Source organism: Coregonus lavaretus, assembly GCF_964263955.1.
Source record: "Coregonus lavaretus genome assembly, chromosome: 12".
In the NCBI taxonomy this organism is placed as follows: Eukaryota; Metazoa; Chordata; class Actinopteri; order Salmoniformes; family Salmonidae; genus Coregonus; species Coregonus lavaretus.
This window is the reverse complement of record NC_139999.1, coordinates 34,895,574-34,916,864: the sequence shown is the minus strand read 5'-3', so window position 1 is coordinate 34,916,864 and position 21,291 is coordinate 34,895,574. Positions and strand designations below refer to the sequence as shown.

The window sequence follows — 21,291 nt, the reverse complement described above, 5'->3', positions numbered from 1 at the left end:
TGTCATATCCCCCCACAGCAAATGATCCAGTGTTAAAATGAATACTAACCAGGTTTCCATCCAACCTTTTTATGAGAGTAAAGTACATGTCACGACAGGCCTGATGGAAACAGCAGATTTGTCGTTAAACTTTCCAAATGTTGACAAAACAAAATACTCTAGACAAGGTGGGATCTTTTAGTCTGTAAAATTAATTATGTGAGGAATAAATATCTAAGGTCTTATTCTTATGACATGATGATCGATCCTTGGCTGCCGTTTGACAAATAAAAATAATCTTGCTCTTATCCATAATAATCTCATCATGTAGGTAGCCTACCCACACTGTCCGCGAAGTGTTGGCTAGAGCGCACATGCCAAGACCAGAGTGGGAACATTCACCATATAACGCAACATTTATTGTGACAAAACCATCAGTAGAGTTGAAAATGCGATGGAAACCCATTTAACTTGTATTTGGATGGAAACCTAGCTACTGAGAGTGTTAAATCAACACTGAGAGTGTTGAGTCAGTGGACCCATATAGACACCGGAACAGTGTTAAATTAACACACTGCTTCGTGTAAAGCCTTATTCAAATATTTCCCAGTGCCTTGCCTTTCAAATAAATTGTAAAGTTACCACCCAGGACTGTATTTGTTAGTGACAGAGTCATGGTTGTTGCATTTGTCAATTTTCGGTCTTCTGGACTTCACCAAGTGAGATCCCAAGCGAATATGTTATTATTTTTCATTATTATTTAACCCAATACCGTATGTATTTCATAAGGCCTTATTTAGAGAGCCTAGTTTTACTCTAGTACAGGGACCTGAAACTCATACACATCACTTTAAACCAAAATCACGCCCATCATCATATTTCTCAGCATGCTCTATTGCAGGTTGATTTTTAGAATTGTTTGTTTCAATATCTATGTTTGTGCATGATTGATTAATCTTATGCTACACAAAGATAAATAGAATGCGTTTTTCAAACTAATCCAATCAGTTAGTTATATTTTTTGCACACGTTACTGAAATGTTTGTTCCAGTTTAAATGTCGTAGGTAGTTTCCTCTCAATGATCCTAACGCTGGCAGTCATTCTGAATGCAGGTTGCAGGTGAATACAAATGTCCAACTCTGGCTGGATTCCAATAGGAATTACACATCATTTTCAAAGCCAGCAATGTTTTTTGAACACTGGAGAATTTGCTGTGCCCGAATGCCTCACGCTCTCACACAAAATGCCAGGGCCCACCGAAGACACTCACTATAGGGATAGAGTTGAACTAGGTTTAATGCAGGGCTTGGGTCTCCTTCTGTGACGAAGGAATTTGTTTGTGTGGTGAGCTATGATAGGTGAGTGTAAATTCAAGTTAACTTTTTTTATTTTCACATACACCGGATAGGTGCAGTGAAATGTGTTGTTTTACATGGTCAACCATAGTAGTACAGCACCCCTGGAGAAAATTAGGGTTAAGTACCTTGCTCAAGGGCACATCGACAGATTTTTCACCTTGTCAGCTCGGGTATTCAAACCAGCTACCTTTCAGTTACTGGCCCAACGCTCTAACCGCTCTAGCCACCCTACATTGCTCTGCATCTCTGCACTCTCTCCTTTAGCCCTCACCGCTACCTGTTTTTCCTATTTTGGGCTGTTCTGGGTTAAGTTAAAAGAATGTGTGAACAATGAATCTCTGTGTATCTGGTTTAAGCAGTTTGGCCTCTTCAGACAAGTGTTGCACCTGACTAGGGGTCGCTGGCCAGGAAGCCCAAAACAATGCTTGTTATGTCTGCTCCTGAGGCATTGTTATGTACACTACCAGTCAAATGTTTGGACACACCTACTCATTCAAGGGTTTTTCTTTCTTTTTACTATTTTTTACATTGTAAAATAATAGTGAAGACATCAAAACTATGAAATAACACATATGGAATCATGTAGTAAACAAAAAAGTGTTAAACAAATCAAAATATATTTTATATTTGAGATTCTTCAAATAGCCACCCTTTGCCTTGATTACAGCTTTGCACACTCTTGGTATTCTCTCAACCAGCTTCACCTGGAATGCTTTTCCAACAGTCTTGAAGGAGTTCCCATATATGCTGAGCACTTGTTGGCTGCTTTTCCTTCACTTTGCCGTCCGACTCATCCCAAACCATCTCAATTGGGTTGAGGTCGGGGCTTGTGGAGGCCAGGTCATCTGATGCAGCACTCCATCACTCTCCTTCTTGGTAAAATAGCCCTTACATAGCCTGGAGGTGTCATTGTCCTGTTGAAAAATAAATGATAGTCCCACTAAGCCTAAACCAGATGGGATGGCGTATCGCTGCAGAATGCTGTGGTAGCCATGCTGGTTAAGTGTGCCTTGAATTCTAAATAATCACAGACAGTGTCACCAGCAAAGCACCCCCACACCATAACACCTCCTCCTCCATGCTTTACGGTGGGAACTACACATGAATGTCAGCATCCCGGAGTCGCCTCTTCACTGTTGACGTTGACACTGGTGTTTTGCGGGTACTATTTAATGAAGCTGCCAGTTGAGGACCTGTGAGGCGTCTGTTTCTCAAACTAGACACTCTAATGTATTTGTCCTCTTGCACAGTTGTGCACTGGGGCCTCCCACTCCTCTTTCTATTCTGGTTAGAGACAGATTGCACTGTTCTGTGAAGGGAGTAGTACACAGCATTGTACGAGATCTTCAGTTTCTCAGCAATTTCTTGCATGGAATAGCCTTCATTTCTCAGAACAAGAATAGACTGACGAGTTTCAGAAGAAAGTAATTTGTTTCTGGCCATTTTGATCCTGTAATCGAACCCACAATTGCTGATGCTCCAGATACTCAACTAGTCTCAAGAAGGCCAGTTTTATTGCTTCTTTAATCAGTACAGCAGTTTTTAGCTGTGCTAACATAATTGCAAAAGTTTTTTTAATGATCAATTAGCCTTTTAAAGTGAAGAACTTGGATTAGCAAACACAACGTGCCATTGGAACACAGGACTGATGGTTGCTGATAATGGGCCTCTGTACGCCGTTTCCAGCTACAATAGCCATTTACAACATTAACAATGTCTACACTATATATTACTTTAGTGGGTAAGGCTGTGACAGAGAGCACACTTCCAAAAAATGTGTGGATAGACTGAAGGATTACCATCAGAATGTGGATAGTTTGTAGGATTTGAAGCGATATCGTTTTTTCCATTCTGGATTAAACAGCATTTAGCCACCGTATATGTCAGCAGCAGAGCTGAGAGGAAGGGGTCCTGTCAACAGTGCCTAGTGCTGCTGTGTCATTGAGAGGAACATCTGTTACCCCTCATTCAGACCACTCTGTGAGTTGGGGAAATTACATTTTGCTTAGTGTGACAACTTTCATTACACTCACCACTGACAGTCACAGAGTGTTCTGTTATCAGGCCCCAATGGACAGCTTGGTAGTCTCTCAGGGCTTTGATGATTAGGGAGGGCACCTCTGGCCTTGCTTGCCTCCAGTTTCCATGGGAGGTGTCTAGGGCTGTGGCGGTCATGAAATCTTGTCAGCCGGTGATTGTCAAGCAAATAACCGCCGGTCTCAAAGTAATTGACCGTTAATTAACATAAACACGTTCTCCTGGTTTCCACACATAGCCTACAAGCCACTGATGTAGACCTTTGGAACATCTACATTAAAAAAAGTATAATAAATCAATTTAATATAGCCTTCACCATCACAATAAATCCATTATTTATTTTAGACAGGTCTAAAGAAACATGATATGAAGAAAATGTAGTCTATTTCAAAAGAGCAGAATAGCCTACTCTGAGTTGTCCTTATGTTAGGTCCTGATATGGCTATGGGCTACACTAGTTCATTTAGCAGACGAGATTTGCTTAGAATTCCGTGGCATTATTTTTTATTATTTTATAGTATGAAGAATACAATTGAACATAGCTGAATTAAATATAAATAATATTTTCTCCTAACGATTTCCAAGGAAGTGCACACACTATTCTGTGTTAAGCGGTTAACAAAGAAACAGGTCCTCCTATATGCTTGATTTAGAGTTATTTATGCAACTTTAGTTGTGATACAAACGTTGGGCTATATGTTTTGGTTTTTAATATATTCTAAGGCAGCATGATGCAACTCTAATTATGATTTGAAAAAAGTTGCTTGAAAGGCATGAGCCCTGATTTGTTTCTTGTGCAGGCAGCACACACTTCATCAGTCTCTCATTCACAATTTGACAAGCACTTGATAATATTCTCACCAAGCCTCGAATTTCCCGGCGGCATCCCCCTTGTGTGGCCGTAATACCCCCTAAAACATCCATGCCTTTTGCGACCAAAGTGACCGTTGTGCCCTTGGGCTGAATATAATAATTATAATTCCCGGCTGCCGTGCTCCGAAGCACTTCTCACTCACATGGCATATTGAAGATGTTAGAACTGTCCACATTTAGCCTACTTTTCGTCAGCCAACAAGATGAGTAGGCCTAACGAACAGCAAAAGCACTAGCCTATGTCAATCTACTATCCACCATAGTACAAAAGTTGACCTATTCTATTGGTCAACTTGTCCTTCTGTGCAATAAATAAATATTCCAAACATTCTCTGGGACAGTTGTGGGATGCAATAGATCCCAAATTAATACAACCACTCGTATCAAAAAAACTTGAGGCTGATGCAACAGATCAGAACATTTAGCTTAAAATGTTGATAAACTATTAGGCTATTTGTTTACATTATAAGCGCAGCAATGTGCACACGGCAGTAGGCTATAAGCGTGAATGTTCCAAAATGCAATCAATTAGCGGGAAAACACTGTTCTCAAAAGTGACCGCAAATGCGATTATGCATGTAATGCTTTATTATAAAGGTGAATGTTTTTGGTGAAAATTATCTTTCCCAAACTTGAAAATCATGCGCTGCCTATGATTGCCAGTTAGGCTCAACACCGGTTGTAAAGTGGATTCATGTGCTTAATTTTAAGAAGTTATTTGGCCACTTTAGTTGTGATACAAATCTTATAAAACATATAGGCCTATGAGCTAGGCTACATGAGGTGTGCGACTATGATGCGCTGTTTCTTGTCTTACTGCACATGCTGGGCATCATTCACAAGTGATAATACATCATTCACAAGTGATAGGCTAATATTGTCACCCATTAGACTATTCTTAATTTAATGTTGTCTTTACATATAGTAAATAATATATGTGTGAAATTAGTTTTGATTTAGAACGGACCATTATCAGGCACCTGTCTCGGAACAGGGGCATGGGAAAAAAATACAATTTTCATGCCAGCCAGGTAGGCTATACTCCTGTTGTAAGGGGAAGCAATGTGCTCAATATTAGGACATTTGATAAATAAATATAGTAGGCCTAGCATATAGCAAGCTGATGGGATCCTCCTCTTTTTAATAGAGGCCATCAAAACTCAGTTTTCTCAAGCAATTGCATAGCCTATAGAAATATTGCGCAACATGAGCTCATGGGCTCTCATGAAGTGTTTGATAAGATTTTTGATTACATTTGCATTGATGTCAGAGTGATTAGAGGGACAATAGAGTGCAGAGTACCAGGCAGTTAGCAAGTTTGGTCTTGGAGAAGCCTAGTTACCGTGACTAAACGGTCACGTGGAATTGACTGCGGTCATGACTCGTGACTGCCGGTGTGGCGGTAATACGGTAACCGTAACAGCCCTAGAGGTGACTTCCTACAGAGCTGCCAGCCCTCCAGGAGCCTGGTGCCAGGTGTCTGAGATTTATGGCCTCAGCGTGAAAACAGTGATTACCTGAGAGGGAGAGGGAGAGGGAGAGAGGGAGAGAGAGAGAGAGAGAGAGAGAGAGAGAGAGAGAGAGAGAGAGAGAGAGAGAGAGAGAGAGAGAGAGAGAGAGAGAGAGAGAGAGAGAGAGAGAGAGAGAGAGAGAGAGAGAGAGAGAGAGAGAGAGAGAGAGAGAGAGAGAGAGAGAGAGAGAGAGAGAGAGAGAGAGAGAGAGAGAGAGCGAGAGAGAGAGAGAGAGAGAGAGAGAGAAAAGTAGATTGCCTGATAGTTGGCCGGATATAAAGACACAGTGTATAGACAGACAGACCGATAGATGGGTACATAGATAGGTAGATGAATAGATAGGTTGATGGATGGATAGAGGGGGAAAGATGACAGTCATATCTCTATATTGTCCATTTCTGAGCCCTGAGAAGAGGAAGAGGATATAAAGCCCTGATGTTCAGTCACAGTATATGAATCACTGAGATGGCTCTCTTTATGCCCAGGGCATTTGACTTGAATAATGATATGGATCATCATGGTTATTGGAACAGTATCTTAGAGGTATGGGAGTTTCTCAGCCATAAAAATAGGATACTCACCAGATAATGGATACTCTAATGGACTTCACATCGTAAATTATATTGTATCCAGTATACAGTACTGTACCTAGTTTCTCCCACACTGACTAGATTAACTAATTGAGAATTTGTACTGGCAGATAGGCCTTTGATCAGGCGTTGGGTTATGGATATTTAGATTCCATGTCGTGATCATTATTAAAATATGCAGACATGAAACACTGGTACTGACATTCTGTTATATTTTCTGCATTACTATGTTTCTTTAGTCACTATAAATACCACACCTGCAATATGTTGAATCAAAGCTGTGAGTTCATGTCAGTCACACATCCCCGTGCTCTGTATTTCTGCCAGGTTTGCGCTGAATGTAGATGAGAAATCACACATGGAAGAAAAGAGAGAAATCAAACTAAATCTCTTCTATGTTAATATTGAAACTCAGAGACATGGTTGTCAGGTTTTGATGTGAATCAAAACACATCCCACTCATGCACGCATGCACACATAAACACACACACACACCTAATTTCAGGCTGTGCTGAGTGTGTTTATGAGGATAAATGTGTTGTTTTATGAGTTTCTGACTTAGACTGGAGGCTGAGGAACACTGGTGTTTATTCTCAATGTGAGAGCTGCAGGACCCGGAGAACACAGGACCAGGAGAGTTATGGAAGGCTGATTATTCCTCCAGGTTGAAGATATTGTCATCCTCAGCTGTAATATCTTCACACACCCACTTGAATCCTGCCTGAACAGATACAAAGTGTTTCACCTCGCCTAAAAGGATGGGATTTAATCATCCTTTTACCCAGTATTGAAAACAAATTGGCCTGGATAGAGATGGATTTGGTTTCATTTGTGAGAAAATGTTTGATTTGCTCAAATGGATAGGAGTTACTGGGGCCTGCCCTGTGCTCATCACTGTCATATCTGTTTATGATAATGCAGTGTTATGTTCCCCTGTCACTGATTTGAATATCCCCAGGCAGGGCAGGCAGAGGAGAGGCATAGTCATACATCATGTGCAGATCATACTGTACATGGTAATTCATCCTCATCATACCTACATTGACCTGTCACCTGCTGAGAACACTACTCTCACAGCAGTACAGAGGATTTCACCACTACAGTGGAAATACCCTTATCACTGACAGCATCAAACTGATACAGGAAAAACATATTTCCCCCCTTACAGGCCTTATAGATCCCGTATTGGCTGTTTAAACGAAGAGGAAGAATAAACTGCTGTGTTTCATTTCCATAATTGGGCCTCATAAATGTGTTGGGGAAAGGGGAGGACACAGCAATGCCAGTGGCTCATCTGAAGTAGATGTGAGGAGCTAGCACAGTGGCGGTGAAGGGCTCCTGAATGCTCCCTGTCCTCTGGGGCTAGACATCCCAGTTCAGCCCAGCCCTGCCAGTCCCAACACGCTGGCCTCAGCCCTGCCCGTCCCCCCACATCCATCCCACCACCCTGGGCCCAGTCCGGAGCTGGCACCGTCACAGCCCAGAGGTTCCAGGCCTCTAATTGATTTCTTCAGGCTCATTAAAAGGCTAATTTCTACCCGCCTGTGTTGCTGGTGTTTCCAGAGACGTGTCTCGCAATCGATTCTCCCTTTAACGATGTCGAGCCGAGCGCTTTTCCTCTCTCTGCCCGCCCTGGTAGAATAGGCGTGTTGTGTAAGTAATATGCCCACATTCAGATCAGCGAGCGCTGGCTGCTGCTGCCACACCAAAAGGATCTCTCTCTGTCACTGTGCCGGCCCGGTAGCATAGGCAGATAATCCCCTGGGAGAGAGTAACATGGGTCATCTCTAATATACATTTAGTGCCTTCAGAAATAATTCATACCCCTTTACTTATTCCACATTTTGTTGTGTTACAGCTTGAATTTAAAATTGATTAATCAGATTTATTTTCTCACGCACCTACACACAATACCCCATAATGACAAAATGAAAACATGTTTTAGACATTTTTGACATTTTTGCAATTTTATTGAAAATACAATACAGAAATATCTAAATTACATAAGTCTTCACACCCCTGAGTCAATACTTTGTAGAAGCACCTTTGGCAGCGATTACAGCTGTAAGTCTTTCTGGGTAAGTCTCTAAGTGCAACATTTTCTATAATATTTTCACAATTCTTTAAGCTCTGTCAAATTGGTTGTTGATCATGGCTAGACAACCATTTTCAGGTCTTGCCATAGACCTGATGCAGCCACCACTATGCTTGAAAATATAGAGAGTGGTACTCAGTAATGTGTTGTATTGGATTTGCCCCAAACATAACACTTTGTATTCAGGACAAAAAGTTAATTGCTTTGCCATATTTTTTGCAGTATTACTTTAGTGCCTTGTTGCAAACAGGATGCATGTTTTGGAATATTTGTATTCTGTACAGGCTTCCTTCTTTTTACTCTGTCAACTAGGTTAGTATTGTGGCATAACTACAATGTTGTTGTAGTTACTCCTATCACAGCCATTAAACTCTGTAACTGTTTTAAAATCACCATTGGCCTCATGGTGAAATCCCTGAGCGGTTTCCTTCCTCTCCGGCAACTGAGTTAGGAAGGATGCCTGTATATTTGTAGTGACTGGGTGTATTTATACACCATCCAAAGTGTAATTAATAACTTCCACATGCTCAAACGGATATTGAATGTCTTTTTTTTGTTTCTTTTTTTACCCATCTACCAATAGGTGCCCTTCTTTGCGAGGCATTGGAAAACCTTCCTGGTCTGTGTGGTTGAATCTGTATTTGAAATTCACTGCTCGACTGAGGGATTTTTCAGATAATTGTATGTGTGGGGTACAGAGATGAGATAGTCCTTCAAAAATCATGTAAAACAATATTATTGCACACAGTGAGTCCATGCAACTTATTATGTGACTTGTTGTGGTCCTCTGTAGCTCAGCTGGTAGAGCACGGCCCTTGTAACGCCAAGGTAGTGGGTTCGATCCCCGGGACCACCCATACACAAAAAAAATGTATGCACGCATGACTGTAAGTCGCTTTGGATAAAAGCGTCTGCTAAATGGCTTATTATATTATTGTTAAGCACATTTTTACTCCCAAACGTATTTAGGCTTGCCATAACAAAGGGGTTGAATACTTATTGATTCAAGACATTCCATCCTTTCAGTTTTTATTAATTCGTAAAAATTCCGAAAAACATAATTCCATTTTGACATTATGGGATATTGTGTGTAGGCGAGTGACAAAAAAATATCAATTTAATCCATTTTAAATCAGGCTGTAACTGTGACGAGTGCTGAGGATACGAAGACGCAGACACAGGAATAAACCATGTAAGGGTTCACTTAACACTGAGCAAGAGAACAACAAAGAGCAAGTACACGACAAGACACTAACAATCACACACAACACAACACTGAACAGTCCAGGGCTATATAGGGGTGGTGATGAGATGATGAGGTGCAGGTGCGCTGGAGGTGATTAGGATGCGTTGGTTTCCATTCCGGTGTTGCCGAGGTGGTGCGCTCAGACCGGTGGCTCAGTAGACCGGCGAAACAGAGCGCCAGAGGGGAGCAACGGGAGGAGACGTGACAGTAACACAACAATGTGGAAAAAGTCAAGGGGTGTGAATACTTTCTGAATGCACTGTATACATTGATATACATTACAATTCTGGACCATAATCTTATAAATTTTCTGAACAACAAGACAGGTCTTCTGTATAGTGAGCCATATGCAAACAATGTGTACTTAATACAATTTCAATACAATGTGAACTCAGATGTTATAGGCTTATTGTTGGATGGGTAGTATGATTTATAACATACTCATGTGTTCGTTCACCCTTCACTCACCCAGCTGTTAGAACAGCAGGACTAGTACATGTCACAGTTCATGTATGTAGTATGCTCCATATTTGATATAAGAAGGAGGAGAATTAGGAGGACACCGATATGATGAATTCCTTTACTGAAATCTCTGACTCACTTTCATTTCTTCTAGCTTTTGTTCATGTTTGGGTGGGATTTTCACTTTTGGGACTTGTCTATTGTTTCTATTGAACAGGCAAGGTCAATCAAACACAGCTAAAGTATTCAAAATTATTTCAAATAGTATTTGAAACCAGTTCTGCACAAAACCTGGTGTGCATGTATTTGACTTGCTCATAAAGGTATTCTAACATACCGGTGTGACTGTTTATTTTTCACTTTGTCAGCAGCTAACTAAATATATGACTCACGGTTTCACAGAAATGTTGTGCTGTCAGTAGCCTATTTAGCAGATATTAATTTGTTATTCATGCCGTTATTTAGGTTAAAACCCAGCTAGCATATTTGGTTCCTTGGAAGTTGTGGGAACATATGTTTTTGGTTTCACATTGGTGTAGGAATGAAGGCATACATTTCCTGACCGGTAAAACGGAACGTTTTTTAAACGTCCTGAGAACAGACGTTAACATTTAGCCTGGACATGTCATCATGAGGCCTCAGATAGTGACCGGAGTTACTGCCCTGACGACACAGACGGTTTCATCAACAACAGCAGGTAATGTGTGTTATGTGAAAAGTTGTATTAAAAAATACCCGGCTTGATAAACTACACTGAACAAAAATATAAACGCAACATGTAAAGTGTTGTTTCATGAAATGAAATAAAAGATCCCCGAAATTGTTCATATGCACAAAAAACGTATTTCTCTCATTTTCTGTGCACAAATTTGTTTACATCCCTGTTACTGAGCATTTCTCCTTTGCCAAGATAATTCATCCACAGGCATATCAAGAAGCTGATTAAACAGCATGTTCATTACACAGGTGCACCTTGTGCTGGGGACAATAAAAGGCCACTCTAAAATGTGCAGTTTTGTCACACAACACAATGCCACAGATGTCTCAAGATTTGAGGGAGCATGCAATTGGCATGATGACAGCAGGAATGCCCACCAGAGCTGTTGCCGGAGAATTTAATGTTCATTTTAGAGAATTTGGCAGTGTGTCCAACCAGCCTAACAACCGCAGATCATGTGTAACCACCCCAGCCCAGGACCTCCACATCCAGCTTCTACATCCAGGACCTCCACATCCAGCTTCTACACCCATTCCTATGAATGGAACAGTCAGCCACATGTTGGCAAGTATCCGGCCAGCAACCTTCACCTGTCAGCGGCAACAGCTTTCCCCGGCTCATCATTTGTACAAATACAGAAGGTAACCCACTTCATTACTTTTATACATTTTATAACCCAACTGTGAAACATAATTTATGTAAATTGACATTATTTGTTGCTTATTTTCTACTTCTTAGATGCATGTAGTGTCCAGGGCATAACCTAGCCTGGTGGAACTAGCCTGATCAGTGTGTTCACCATTCTATTTCACTTCACTTATTATGATATCTGAAGTGAAATAGAAAGGTCAATGCCGCGATCAGGTTGGTTCCACCAGGCTATACATAACCACCATTGATAGTGTAATCAGTGCTCTGTGTGTGTGTGTTTGTGTGTGTGTGTTTGTTTTTTGTGTGTGTCCGACCAGTATCTTTGATAAGGTGCCAGGAGCTGATGGTCTACGCTCCCATGCCCATCATTGGGGCGCTGGCAAAGACCTTACCTCCAGCCTCATCTCTTGCCTGCTCACCAATGGTCGTCGATGTGGAGACCAGAATTAGGTAGGTTTAGTCTGACCTGTTCAAACTTCAACATAGTATATGTTTGTTTGTCAGATATCACCTATCCTAATTTCCATTGGTAATAGAACAGTGACTGTGTATGTGTTCACAGATGCATCTATGGAGCCAGCACTTGGAGACTTGCAAGATGATGTGATGGAGTCCTGACCGACAGACAGGCTTGATACTGATGTCTCTGAATGGAGAGAGACCTGGCACTCAACACATCCACAGTGTGGGACTGAAAGGGATTACTAATAATACAGTACAGAATAAACGTCCTGTATTTGCAGCACACTTTTCATTCCATGTATCAATGATGAACTCTGCCTATTTCTACAGATGGAGAGGACTGTAGATGTTTTTGCAGATGCCAGCCTCGGTTGTTTGATGGGGAGACCATAATTAGTTAAGTTTTATCTGACCTGTTCAAACTTCAACATAGTACCTGTTTGTGTGTCAGATATGACCTATCCTAACTGCCATTGGTATTGTAACAGTGACTATATGTGTATGTGTTCACAGAAACATGTATGGAGACAGCGTATGGAGACTTGCAAGATGATTCGATGAAGTCCAGACTGTCCAGACTGACAGACGAGCTTGATACTGATGGCTGTCTGTAGTTATTGAACTCAACCTGCAGGAAGTTTGTTTGTTATGATTGAGTGGAGGGAAACAGCTATGGGAAAGGTTTGACAGATGGGTGTGTCTTGGTGGTGGCAAGGGCACACCCAAGAAACACCGACATCAAACCACACCCCTAAGCCAACTCACATTTGGCTTCTGTCATGGCAGCATTTCTTGAGGAGCAAGCCAAAAAATTAGGCCAAATCAGCGGGTGCAGTTCCCCTTTAAATACACAGTACAACACGCCATGGCAAAATTGATAGAATTGCAGGAAATTACCTTCCAGACCAGAGTCCGGAATATAAATCTACACTCAGTAGCCAGTTTAATAGGTACACCACCCAGTTCACAAAAATGGTTCGCTCCTACAGACAGTGATTCACGTGGCCGTAGTTTGCTATATAAAGCAGGCAGACAGGCATCGAGGCATTCAGTTACTGTTCGATTGAACGTTAGAATGGGCAAAACAAGTGACCTAAGCGACTTTGAGCGTGGTATGATCGTCGGTGCCAGGCACGTCAGTTCCAGTACCTCAGAAACGCCCGGCCTCCTGGGCTTTTCACGCACAACAGGGTGTAGGGTTTACCGAGAATGGTTTGACAAACAAAAAACATCCAGTCAGCGGCAGTCCTGTGGGCGAAAACAGTTAGTTGATGAGAGGTCGAAGGTGAATGGCAAGAATCATGCAAGCTAACAGGCGGGCCGCAAACAGGCAAATAATGGCACAATATAACAGTGGTGTGCAGAACGGCATCTCAGAACGCACAACTCGTCGGCCCTTGTCATGGATGGGTTATTACAGCAGACAACCACACCGGGTTCCACTTCTATCAGCTAAAAACAAGAAGCGGCTCCAGTGGGCACGCGATCACCAACTCTGGACAATTGAGGAGTGGAAAAACAAGGCCTGGTCCGACAAATTCTGGTTCCTGTTGCGTCATGCTGATGGCAGAGTCAGGATTTGGCGTAACCAGCATGAGTCCATGGCCCCATCCTGCCTGGTGTCAACGGTACAGGCTGGTGGCGGTGGTGTAATGGTGTGGGGAATGTTTTCCTGGCACATGTTGGGTCCCTTAATACCAATTTAGCAACATTTCCAAGCCCCAAAGAATTCAGGCTTTTCTGGAAGCAAAGGGATGTCCGACCCGTTACTAGATTGATGTACCTAATAAACTGGCCACTGAGTGTATATATGTACTGTATGTGAATGGTATGTATAGACAATATGGACAGTATGTGAATAGAAAAGGTGTGTACAGCAGTAGTTATATAGGATGAATACAGTATATACAGATAAAGTGGATAAAACATGTAAACATTATTAAAGTGACCAGTGTTCAATGACTATGTACATCGGGGAGCAGTCTAAGGTTCAGGGTACTGGGCGGAGGCCGGCTAGTGATGACTGTTTAACAGTCAACACTGTAGGTTATTTGGAGGTTATTTGGAGGTTTTTGAATAACTTCCTTAAAACTTTCTCTGAATGTTTCAATAAGACTTTTAATAACACAGCTTATTTTGGGTTAACTTTTTTGAACTCCAAGCACAGATAGAACACATATGAATTAATTTCCTTATTAATCATGCAAACACATTTCTTTTTCATTGTGACACAGCATCAGTGAAATTCAAACCTTCTGTTCTGTATCCATGGAATTAGTCCACTGCGCCACCAGGATGGCGCTAGTATGCTGTTTTTTTACGCATACAATGCTGTTCATTTTAGTCTAGTCAAACAGACCCAATTTCAAAGGAAACAAGCACTCATTAAGATAAGGTGTGGCCAATTAGTAGGCGTGGCCAACACACCTGAACGCACTTAAAGCTGCATTTTGTAACTTTTTGGGCAACATAGAAATGTGTGTTATAGATCTGTCATTCTCATTGAAAGCAAGTCTAAGAAGCAGTACATCTGTTCTATGTGTGCTATTTCTGTGCTTGCCGTTCTTACGTTTTATTTTGCGTCTTTTACTTTCGGTTTCGTACACCAGCTTCAAACAGCTGAAAATGCAGTTATTTTTGGTTATGGAAAATATATTTCACAGTGGTTTAGATGGTATAATGATTCTCTACACTATACTTGCTGGTTTTGTCACATTAACTGAAATTAGGCGAACTATTAGAATTTTAGCAACCAGGAAATGGCGGCGTGATTTAACAAGATAGAGGATAAAAAGAGTTTTGTCGATGCTGAGAATGGTAGATGTTGTTAGATTCTGAACAAACTGAGTAAAAACTCAAACGGATAACTAGATAAAGCTCAAACCAAGTTTATTCACCCATTGGGTCATGCAGCTGCAAAGACAAGGCATGATTACACAAGCACATATATTTATAACCTTCTAATAGACGTGGTCAACTCCTTACACATTTAGAAAACCAATAAATCTCTGTTGCTAGGCAGGAATTTAATTGGTTCCTCTCACTGGTGTAGTCACAACCCTGCCTGTTACTAAAACCTTTGTGGGAGTGGAATGTATGTGTGAGATAGTACTGCAGCAGGAGAGACATTATTGTGGGCCTCTCTGGCCCCCCTCCCAGAGGTTTCTTCTCACTTCATCTGTTGATTTGACCTCGAGACACATTCCTCACTCCTCCACAGTTCCGCAGCCGGCCTGCCTTATCAGAGACTAACAATTGCCTTTCACCTTTCTTCTCAGAAACATGGAACAGAATATGAAGCTTCTACTCTCAGTAACTTTCCATATTCCTAGTCCTATCAACCCTTCATTGACCCCAACATACAGTGGGGGAAAAAAGTATTTAGTCAGCCACCAATTGTGCAAGTTCTCCCACTTAAAAAGATGAGAGAGGCCTGTAATTTTCATCATAGGTACACGTTAACTATGACAGACAAATTGAGAAAAAAAATCCAGAAAATCACATTGTAGGATTTTTTATGAATTTATTTGCAAATTATGGTGGAAAATAAGTATTTGGTCACCTACAAACAAGCAAGATTTCTGGCTTTTACAGACCTGTAACTTCTTCTTTAAGAGGCTCCTCTGTCCTCCACTCGTTACCCGTATTAATGGCACCTGTTTGAACTTGTTATCAGTATAAAAGACACATGTCCACAACCTCAAACAGTCACACTCCAAACTCCACTATGGCCAAGACCAAAGAGCTGTCAAAGGACACCAGAAACAAAATTGTAGACCTGCACCAGGCTGGGAAGACTGATTCTGCAATAGGTAAGCAGCTTGGTTTGAAGAAATCAACTGTGGGAGCAATTATTAGAAAATGGAAGACATACAAGACCACTGATAATCTCCCTCGATCTGGGGCTCCACGCAAGATCTCACCCCGTGGGGTCAAAATGATCACAAGAACGGTGAGCAAAAATCCCAGAACCACACGGGGGGACCTAGTGAATGACCTGCAGAGAGCTGGGACCAAAGTAACAAAGCCTACCATCAGTAACACACTACGCCGCCAGGGACTCAAATCCTGCAGTGCCAGACGTGTCCCCCTGCTTAAGCCAGTACATGTCCAGGCCCGTCTGAAGTTTGCTAGAGTGCATTTGGATGATCCAGAAGAGGATTGGGAGAATGTCATATGGTCAGATGAAACCAAAATAGAACTTTTTGGTAAAAACTCAACTCGTCGTGTTTAGAGGACAAAGAATGCTGAGTTGCATCCAAAGAACACCATACCTACTCTGAAGCATGGGGGTGGAAACATCATGCTTTGGGGCTGTTTTTCTGCAAAGGGACCAGGACGACTGATCCGTGTAAAGGAAAGAATGAATGGGGCCATGTATCGTGAGATTTTGAGTGAAAACCTCCTTCCATCAGCAAGGGCATTGAAGATGAAACGTGGCTGGGTCTTTCAGCATGACAATGATCCCAAACACACCGCCCGGGCAACGAAGGAGTGGCTTCGTAAGAAGCATTTCAAGGTCCTGGAGTGGCCTAGCCAGTCTCCAGATCTCAACCCCATAGAAAATCTTTGGAGGGATTTGAAAGTCCGTGTTGCCCATGCGACAGCCCCAAAACATCACTGTTCTAGAGGAGATCTGCATGGAGGAATGGGCCAAAATACCAGCAACAGTGTGTGAAAACCTTGTGAAGACTTACAGAAAACGTTTGACCTGTGTCATTGCCAACAAAGGGTATATAACAAAGTATTGAGAAACTTTTGTTATTGACCAAATACTTATTTTTCACCATAATTTGCAAATAAATTCATTAAAAATCCTACAATGTGATTTTCTGGATTTTTTTTTCTCATTTTGTCTGTCATAGTTGACATGTACCTATGATGAAAATTACAGGCCTCTCTCATCTTTTTAAGTGGGTGAACTTGCACAATTGGTGGCTGACTAAATACTTTTTTTCCCCACTGTATACATTCCTTATACATGTAAAGTAATTAATGCGTTCTAGTATGGTAACATGAATCAGTATATTTCAAGCTAGAGTCTAACAATGTTTTTAAATAACATTCTTAGAATGTTCTCTGAACATTATTAAAGTTTTGTTGTTGTTTTTATGGAATGTTTTCTTAACGTCCTCAGAACAATTTGAGAACATGACAATTTGAGAACATGATGTTTTATGGCTTTTATCTCTCACCGGGAACTCTCAATCCCTCACACCCCCTCTCTATCTCGCTGTGTCCCTCTCCCTCTCTATATCTCTTCTTTATCTAAATCACCATCTGTTTCTGGGATGATAATGGAACGATGTAATGCATTCACCATTGTTGCAGAGCTCTAATACCTCTCCTGGTTTCTGTGTATTGCAGACTTATTCAACTGAATTGTGGGAAGTGAGAAGAGAGAAAAACACGTGACTGGAGGAAGAGGACAACCCTGAACATCCCTTGGCCCCCTTCTGAAATGCACACACACTCGCAATCACTGTGGACTGCTCACACTCTCACACTAACCGTGGATGGACCGCAGCTCTAGAAAAACCCACTACAAGCCTGTACAGGGAGGACACGGATGCCCATGACCCCACACCTACCCTCCAGGCCGTCCTCAGGAACCCTGCCTCTCCTGTAAGTGCAGTGTGACCAGACAGAGAGAGCAGATAGCATGGCTCCAAGCCCCCTCCCCTGGCCCCTACTGACATGGCTGTGTGTGGGGCTGCTGTTGCACCTGGTGAGGGGCGAGGAGTGCCCGCGGCTGTGCGTGTGTGAGGTGCGCCCCTGGTTCACCCCCCAATCCACCTACAGGGAGGTGGCCACGGTGGACTGCAACGACCTGCGGCTGACACACATCCCCTCCAACCTGTCCTCTGACACCCAGGTGCTGCTGCTCCAGAGCAACTCCATCACCCACACCAGTGGGGAGCTAGAGGCCCTGTTCAACCTGACGGAGCTGGACCTGTCCCAGAACAACTTCAGCAGCATGGAGGCTGTGGGCCTGGCCAACATGAACCAGCTCACCACCCTGCACCTGGAGGAGAACCAGATTAGCCAGCTGCCTGACCATTGCCTGCAGGACCTCAGCAACCTACAGGAGCTCTACATCAACCACAACCAGATCAGCACTATCGCCCCCGGGGCTTTCTCTGGCCTACGCAGCCTGCTGCGCCTCCACCTCAACTCCAACAGGCTCCGGGTCATCGACAACCGCTGGTTCGAGGCAACGCCCAACCTGGAGATCCTGATGATCGGAGAGAACCCTGTCATTGGCATCCTGGACATGAACTTCAAGCCCCTGGGGAGCCTGAGGAGCCTGGTCCTGGCCTGCATGGACCTCACTGACATTCCTGGGAATGCTCTGGTGGGCCTGGATAACCTGGAGAGCCTATCCTTCTACGACAACAAGATGGTCCGAGTGCCCCAGCTGGCCCTGCAGAAAGTGCCCAACCTGAAGTTCCTGGACCTGAACAAGAACCCAGTGCACAAGATCCATGAGGGAGACTTCAGGAACATGCTGCGTCTTAAGGAGCTTGGCATCAACAACATGGCTGACCTGGTGTCCATCGACCGCTACGCCCTGGACAACCTGCCTGAGCTGACCAAGCTGGAGGCCACTAACAACCCCAAGCTGTCCTACGTGCACCGGACAGCCTTCAGGGACATGTCCTCCCTGGAGAGCCTTATGCTAAACAACAATGCCCTCAACGCTGTCTACCAGCACACCGTGGAGGCGCTGCCCAACCTGCGCGAGATCAGCCTGCACAGCAACCCACTGCGCTGCAACTGTGTCATCCAGTGGATGAGGTCCAACAGGACCAGCGTGCGCTTCATGGAGCCCCTGGCCATGCTGTGTACCTCGCCGCCCGAGCTCCGGGGCCAGCGGGTCAGAGAGGTGAAGCTGCAGGACTCCCCAGAGCAGTGCCTGCCCTTCATCTCCCACGACACCTTCCCCAGCCACCTGAGCCTTGAGCTGGGCATGAGTGTCAGCCTGGACTGCAGGGCTATAGCTGAGCCTGAGCCAGAGATATACTGGGTGTCTCCTATGGGGAGCAAGATCACGGTGGACATGATGTCGGAGCGGTACCATCTGAGCAGTGAGGGCACCCTGCGACTGTCCCACGTCCAAGTGGAGGACTCAGGTCGCTACACCTGCGTAGCCCAGAACACAGAGGGCGCCGACACACGCGTCACCACCATCCGCGTCAATGGCACCCTATTGGACAGCGCTGAGGTGATGAAGATCTATGTCAAGCAGACCGAGTCCCACTCCATCCTGGTCTCCTGGAAGATCAACTCCAACGTCATGACCTCCAACCTCAAGTGGGCCTCGGCCACCATGAAGATTGACAACCCCCACATCACCTACACTGCACGTGTGCCCGTCGACGTACACGAGTACAACTTGACCCACCTGCAGCCGGCCACCGAGTACGAGGTGTGCCTCACTGTGTCCAACATCCACCTGCAGACCCACAAGTCGTGCGTCAACGTGACCACGCGCAGCGTCACCTTCACCCTGGACGTGCTGGACCAGAGACCCAGCGCCGCCCTGCTAACCGTCATGGCCACCATGCTGGCCTTCCTCAGCCTGGCCACTGTGGGGGTGTACGTGACCCGGCGCTGGAAGAGGAAGAACTACCACCACTCCCTGAAGAAGTACATGCAGAAGACCTCCTCCATCCCCCTCAATGAGCTCTACCCGCCCCTCATCAACCTATGGGAGGCAGACAGTGAGAAGGATAAGGAGGGCGGTACAGAGAAAAAGCCGTCCGCCGTGGACACCACACGCAGCTACTACATGTGGTGAAGCGGGCCTGGCCCAAGCCACCCCTCCACCAGCACACACAGACACACTTTTGTCATTTTGGTGCAAAAGTCGTATAAAAGTTATATAATGTTTTTTGGGGTAATATTCAGTTTTGCTAACACATGGCAGAGTGATAAAGGACAGCATTTGTATTAGTATAGCGTATCGCCTTTGTTTGACTCTCTTTTTCTTTTTCTTTTTTGACTTTTTCTTTTTCTCTTTTATCGTTTGGACTATTGCAAGATGGCAGCTAGCTTCCAGATTGTCTATGTTGCTGTGTTTTATTTCTGTGATGCATTTTTGATAGCACAGCTTTTTGTCTTGTTGCCATGGACTCACTTTTTTAGGGTCGATGATGCAGCAGGAGGGCCTATTAGTCTAGGTAAAGGTTCCTCTGGCAGTGTTGGTAGAGATTACAGTGCTTATTCTCTCTTTTTGTAAAACAGGTCATCTGTTGTGCACTGAAATGTAAAGGAGTTTGTATGGACTTCAATTAAAAGCTGACTAAGGGGATTAGAGTTGTTATACTGTCTACTGAATAATGCTAGCGATTGTACGGTAATGTTGTATCAACTATCATTTGAAACTCTTTTTTGGAATTAGTTTGCTGATAAACGTGCTGTAAAGCTAGAAATGTGAACGTTTGATAACATACAGTTACTAGGTACATTAGTAGCTTTCTTATTTGCTCAAATCTGTCGCTGACCACTTACTTTTGTTGTGATTTCAACATGCGAAATGTTGTATATGAGGAAGAAGTTTGAATAAATAACATTTTTGTTTGTTTGATATAAATGTCTCTCAATCAGTTGTTGCATATTTATTTCAACAGTTTGAATTTCTCAGTATAAATTATATTGTAAGGGCGCCCCATGACCTGTTACCTCTGTTTGACCTCTGATCACTAGGCTCTGGTTATTTTTCCATGAGGACACAGTTCCACTTCACCTCCAATGTGCTTCAGCAGAATATAATCAGTATCTCAGCATGGATCTCACGGCTCAGACTCACACTGTGCAGCAGAGCCCACTCCCCTGAGTCTAATCAGCCATACAGAGAGCACAGATCCTGTCAGATTAATCCCCCTCTCAGTCTGCTCTGCTCTACGTGTGTGTTTGTGTGTGCGTGAGTGCATGTATGCACGCTATATTAGAGTGAGAGAGAAAAACTTTATTCCACCATATTACAACATTACACATCATCAATCAGTGTTTCACTATTGAAGGAACTGGGGTAATATCATACAACATGCCACCTTCACTCCACATGACACAGTGAAATATGGGTCTTAACATGTGACAACAGATGGTGTTTGCACTGTTCCCTCCTGGTCCGACTAAATCACTCCTCTCACAACGCCCACATTACGAACATGCAGAGAGAAACAGCTATGAATCTGCCAGGGGAGAGGGATGTAGAGGAACACGATCTCTCAGAGAGAATAGTAGTATACCTGTGGAGAGGATGTGAGGGGAAGTGAGGAAGGGTCTGAAGATGGATATGACCA

General features: G+C 43.5%; 1 protein-coding gene across 1 annotated transcript; it reads left to right on the top strand.

The window, feature by feature from the left end:
• Positions 1-17,645: 17,645 nt before the first annotated feature.
• Positions 17,646-19,784, top strand: LOC311138938 (leucine-rich repeat neuronal protein 1-like; the record flags this gene model as incomplete). Its single annotated transcript, XM_084173752.1, has 1 exon — positions 17,646-19,784. One exon carries the CDS (start codon positions 17,646-17,648, stop codon positions 19,782-19,784), a length of 2,139 nt encoding a protein of 712 aa, XP_084029878.1.
• Between the last annotated feature and the right edge of the window lie 1,507 nt (positions 19,785-21,291).